This window comes from Myripristis murdjan, chromosome 13 (assembly GCF_902150065.1).
Source record: "Myripristis murdjan chromosome 13, fMyrMur1.1, whole genome shotgun sequence".
NCBI classification, from domain to species: Eukaryota; Metazoa; Chordata; class Actinopteri; order Holocentriformes; family Holocentridae; genus Myripristis; species Myripristis murdjan.
In genome coordinates, this window is record NC_043992.1 from 32365076 (window position 1) to 32371130 (window position 6055).

At 44.0% G+C, this 6055-nt stretch overlaps 1 protein-coding gene across 1 annotated transcript in view; it reads left to right on the forward strand.

Moving 5' to 3' along the window:
* ncam1b (neural cell adhesion molecule 1b) overlaps nt 1-4337 on the forward strand; it is a 91637-nt gene extending 87300 nt beyond the window's left edge. The window contains exons 18-19 of the mRNA XM_030067481.1: nt 81-1256; nt 2197-4337. Of these exons, the coding sequence (XP_029923341.1) occupies nt 81-1256; nt 2197-2317 (1297 nt within the window). The 3' untranslated portion in view covers nt 2318-4337. The remainder of the gene's footprint in view (nt 1-80; nt 1257-2196) is intronic.
* The last annotated feature ends 1718 nt before the right edge of the window (nt 4338-6055 follow it).

Genomic DNA, 6055 nt, shown 5'->3' on the forward strand with positions numbered 1-6055 from the left:
CTTCTCCTGGTCACCCTTCCTCTGTCACAGTCACCCTGGTGTCTAGTCTGTGTGTCTCTGTTCTCTCCCTGCTCTCTCAGGCTGGCGGCTTTCACTGCTGCTCTGGCACTGGACACCCTCTCCTCCGTAGCCACCAACTCTGACACAGCCACTGCAACCTTTGACCCTGCTCAGGACAGCCCCTGTAGCGAGACCACTACCCTCACTTGTAGCTTGTCTACCCCGGCCAATGACCCCTCACCCACCCCTGTCCCGGCCCCAGCTCCCACCCCAGAGTCAAACACAGCCCCACCAAACCCTCTCATCTCCACGTCTGCTGTCACAGCTAAAATGGCCCCATTAGTCGAACAGAGAGGAAATAATGCCCCAGAGGCAGAGGAGAAAACCTCCACTCCTCCTTGTACCCCTGAACGGACTAAACTTCAAAAATCTGCGACTCCAATACCACCAAAGCGTAGACACTCTCCCAGACTCGCCGCGCATACTCCTAAAGGTAGCCCCCCAATATCTGCACTCGCCACTTCCTCCCCATCGGCCTCTCCAACCCCAGACACTAAGAAAGCCGCTCCGAGCCCCCCAGTCACGCAGCGTCCCGCTGAGCCAGCTCCTGCAGCCGTAGAAACTGAGACACCAGCCCAAACTGCTTCCACTCCAGCAGCTACTGCCATAACCAAACCAGAAACTGGTCCCAGCACTACTGCCCCTGAGACCAGTGGGCGTATTCAGACTCCCTTTGATGCTGATAAACCTAAAGACAAGGCTGTTGACAACAACACCACAGCTACTGCCAAAGATGCCACCTTTACCCCGAAAGCTCCCACTGCCACTAGCTCTCCTCCAGTTGGCCACGATGTTGTTAAATTCATGGAAACTGAAGAACCAGCTCCACTAGTTCCCCAAATCCTCACTCCGGTTCCGGCGGCCCTAAGTGCTCCTCTGTCTGTCCGTGCCTCCTCTGCATCTAGCCTTCAGGCACCCATCTCTAACGATCTCCTCACATCAGCACCCAACTCATACGACCTGCTAACCCCTGACCTGACCACACCTCACACAAGGCCCCAAACTGCAGAGTTAGAGCTAGAGTTGACAAATGGGCCAGAGATCCCCCCCCTGCCCGCAGCAGACCTTATTAGCCTGGACAGCCCCCCCTCTGCCCCCTCTCTGGCCAACGGAGACGGAGCAGACCTCCCCCCCCCAGGCCCAGCTCTGGAGGCATCAGAGACTCTGGCCAAGGCTGCTCCTCCTGTCAACGACGAGTACGGCTCCCTCTAGAGGTTTATCTGTGTGTGTGTGAGTGTGTGTGTGTGCGTGCGTGTGTGTGTGTGTGTGTGTGTGTGTAACTTGTATGCCCATTCATTCACCACCGCATCTTGCCATTGATCACATGATACGAAATACTGTAATGGTAATGATATTGTGATAATTAATGTAACCTTGTGGATTGTGATGGAAGAAAGATATGTCGGTTCTCTCGTTATGCTTGTGTGTGCCAGCTCTCCACTGCAGCTCTTTATTTTTTTTTTAACACTCAAACGTAGTTAATTAGTTAAATGACAACACTGTTTTCCCTCAGACGGGCAGTAACTTATAATGTGCGCCTCTGAGTGTCGCCTCAATCCTCACTAATTCTGCAGCTCTACTAAAGAGATCAAAGGGAGGCCAGATATTGGTATTTGCCCTGCTCTGAAGCCTAGAAGGGAGAGGAGCTTCAGGCGGGATCTAGCAACTGTGCTGAACTGCTTTAATGTGTGTAGGGATACTTTCACTTCCTGCCACAGCCGCCAGCCCAGGGCTCAGCCACTGTCCTATCATAGTCTCTTTGAACTAGGGCTGCACTCGTTAGTAGATAGCATTTGCTAAACACTTTAGAGTAAAATACTAATGACACAGAATGACCGATATGGGTACCTCCTTATCTATTTTAATGTGTGTTTAATTTTATCCTCCCGTGTTTGTCAAGGTGGTGAAGAAATATGTAAGAAGACTTTGGAATACACGAAGTCCTCCTACATATTTCGTAAAGACTTCATAGTGAAGAAATGTCTAAAACTGTCTCCAACAGCAGTGTTTGTTGTTTTCCCTTTTCTGTATTTTCATTTATTTATTTATTTATTTATTTATTTTTCAGTTTTCTTGCCAAGGGTTGAGCATATTATTTTATTTTTTAACTTTGCTCTTTTTCCCTCTCCATTTCAGGAATATTTTTTCTGATGAGAAAGGTAAAGCAGAGGAGACAGAATTATCAAATGCCCTGACGGAGATCACTGCAGAACACAACAATATCATACAGACAAATATCACCGAGAGCAAAGCATGATGGGGCAGGGGAACCCCGGCCCATGCAAAACATTTGCAGCACCACCAGGCGAGAAACACTGCAGGAGTTTTGATTTCCAGTGCCCTTAACTGCATATCCAGAACAACATCCACTCGTAGATTGATTAGACTGTGTTGTCATTTCTGGTTTCATTTATAGGAGATGTTTGCTACACCCAAGGAGAATAAGTTAGGCTTGAGGTCATGAGAGATTTATTTTTATTTTTTTATTGTTATTTTATTTAACCAGTCAGAACAATAAGAACAAACTCTTCTTATAATGCTTGCTTTGGAAAGAGATGAGATTGGACTATAGTTTCTAATGTGTTTAGAGTTTTGAGTGTGGTTGCAGAAAACCATTGGATTATTATGGAATATATATATATAAATATATATAAATAAAAACTGACTATATAGAGTTTATTTTTTTTATTTTCTTGTTCAACTGTTCCAATGTATAACTGATTGCATTTTTATTTAAAATTATAATTTGAGGGCTAGTCTCATTGAATAGCTTGTTCTGCATGTCAGACCTGCAAGTGGTTATAATGCTTGTTTGCAAGTTTTGTTTTTGTTTTTGTTTTTTTTTCACTCCGTCTGTTATGGGGATGTTTTATCTCTCACAGATAAGCTGTCATTGATTAAACTTAGGCCTAAGTTCATTGTTTTGACAATATCTGCGTTTGTTACAACCATAATAGCACACTGTTAACCCACAGCCAGCAGCAGGGGGAAAGTGAATGAAAGAGAATCTGCTGGAAGATTTATTAAGATTAGATTTCCCCCGACTGTCCATATAGTGATCTGGTGGAAGGATCAGCTAGTATTCAGCCTGCCTTACCACAGAGGTAATTACTATAAATATGTCTCACCATAAAATAGTGAAGCAGCTACTTTACACAATGAACACAAACGTTCACAGAGAGAAACCGAAAGTCCCAGCAAAACTGCTAATCCTCGGCCAGGGTTTGGAGAACCTGGAATCAAGCGGACGCCTTGTAATTCTGAGCTAAATATACGCCACTTCTTTGTTTTGAACATCAACTATGATAGCTATCTTCTCCACATGAAAGCAGATCAAATGCCTGGCTTCATACTTTCAGTTGTAGTTTTTAAAGCAAAAATAAATAAAAGAAACTAATGAATAAAAAAAAAAATAATAATAATAAAACACTTTAAAAAAGCATTTTTGTACTATTTAAAGCTAGAAGGATTTATTTTCCATTCCTGCCTGCAAGCTTGTGCACCGTGCCTGTGTGTCAATAGATTGTCTTGTCATCAGTTTCTATAATAATATGCATTGCTTTGTTGTGAGAGATTTAGCCTATTCTTTTTTATACTGTATCTTTAGATGAGAAGTACAATAAATGGACTAATGTGGTCATTATAACACGTGTAATGTATGAAACTGTCCGTCTCTGGTCACACCACTATATATTGCCAGCTATAGTGAAGGAAAATGTTATGAGTCTCGGCATGAATTCAGTCAGTGCTTCATAACGTATAACTACAAGACAGCTAGACATGCCCGTGTTTGTTTGGGGCTAACTAGATTTCATACTGATTCAATGAGTGTTACCTTTGGGCTTGTTCTGGCATTATTACACTTTTTTTTTTGTTTGTTTGTTTTTTTTTTTTTGTTCCCCAGTTGTTACTCAAGTGTTCTGTAATGTGGTCTTTGAATTTCTTTTTTAGTTTTTGTCTTTTGTACAAAATCACTCACCAAGAGCTGGGAGCAGGGTGGTCGCCCTGATACAAAAGAGTACATTTTTCTAAAGTGTTAGATAGTCGTTGCAGGGATAGTAGACGCAACGCCACATGAAATAAAGAAGGGTTTGCAATCTGTCAAAACGACAGCACAGGCTTTCCTGACCTTGTGTTCTCCAGCAGTCAGCAGACCACCCTGTTCCCTCATCTCTGGAGGCTCCTTTTGATTTTATCGGGTCAAACTCAGAAAATGTCAGCCGTGTACAGTCTGAGTGCTAACCCATTTACAAAATAAAACATGGTTTCTGAATCTATTCTTGTTCAGACCCTTCAATGATTGCCTTTTCCTTTGGGTTGAAACCTGCCCTGGTCCTCTGCGTTTCAGTGCATGCAGTGACATATTTTCAGCACTAGATGGCAGGATGCGCCTTTTCTGGGTGCTTTGTTTTCGCCATGTCATGGACCCACACAGAATTATTTACACCACGGTCACACTCTAAACAGGTTTCAGGGTTAGAAATGTTCTGCGGTAAATACTCACACATCACGCATGCCATTGTGTAGTTTTTACATTTTTATTTTATTTATTACTTTAAGAGCAAAGTTAATCTGTAACAGTAGTGTCATGAGTTGAACACTTGTTATGTACCAGAATACAAGATACAACATGTGTGTTTGACCAGTGCTCAGTAGTAAACAGTGATCCAGCTTATGTAACAGGATCCACTATCAACACGGTGTGTCAACATCAGAGTGTCCAGCGCTGTGACCCGTCATGACACCCTGTCTGCCGGCCCTGTCCTCCGCTGCACCTGTCTGCGCTCCTCCTCACAGCGGCTCGCTCACAGCCTCGTGCTGTCTTTATAGCAGCATGTCGACATGTCGGCTCAGGTCCGCTCATGCCTCTGTCTCGGGGCGCCGGACTGGTCCCGAGCGGCCCCGTGAGCCCGGCCGTCCGGCGCGGCTCGCGCTGCCGCCCTGAACATGTCTCTGTTCGCAGCCGCAGCGCCGCGCGGCGGAGGACAGGCGTCCAGAGCTGTGACGTCGCCTGGGTGACGAGCTGCAGCCGCGTCAAGACACACGCGCGCAGCCGGAACCACACAGGAAGCTGGGCGAAGTAACCTTCAAAATAAATGTATACAATCAGTAAACGGAACTATTAAAAAAAATAAATAACCCCGGGATGGAAAAACATCAGGGTCCTCATCCAAGTCTGTGAAAAATTATTTGTAAAATATTTTAATTAGAATTCAGAGAAGAGTTGCATAAAACAGTGCTACTCTACAATCTAATATTAATATCATTTTGACATACAAAACGTGTTTATGCATTTATTTGTTTTAATTTCGAATATTAAACTGTCATTGCTGAAATGGATCCAGTGGGATTATTCAATTAAATAAAAGGAAAACGCCAGGCTTAGGTCTAATATGAAAACTAAGTGAGATACTGTGTGAAATACTTCTGAGTTATGGACAAGTAAATGTCAAAATTGTCAAAATGCATACATACATACATACATACATACATGCATAAATAAATAAATACTTGCGTTCCTCCCAAAACACAACCTGTTTCAAAACAGCAAAATATTATACATGTAAAATAGCTTTCCTGTGTCAGATAGCCTACAAATCTTACTTGTCTTTTTCCATCATCATCATCATCATCATCATCATCATCATCATCACTAAACGCTGTACTCATACTCTGGTGGCTGTGTGGGAGTTGGTGCGCCTGTCTGTGTCTGATCAAATGGTGAAGCTGTGGCCCACATTTGGCTGTAAAGGTGCCAGTTTTGTCCACAGACCTCTTCATGTTCGGGCCTAAAAGCAGCATCTTCACAGCTGATGTCAGGATTTCAGATTCAGATTGTCTGGCTGGAGGTGATGAAAACATCCCAGGCAGCCTGTTCCGAGTCACAATAAAGCCCGGGGGGGGGTTTTCCCACTCCAAAAAAACGTTTGCAACATGTGGTTGCCACGAAGGCTTGTATTTTGAAGCTCCCGGCCGGAAGCGTGACCTCACCGCT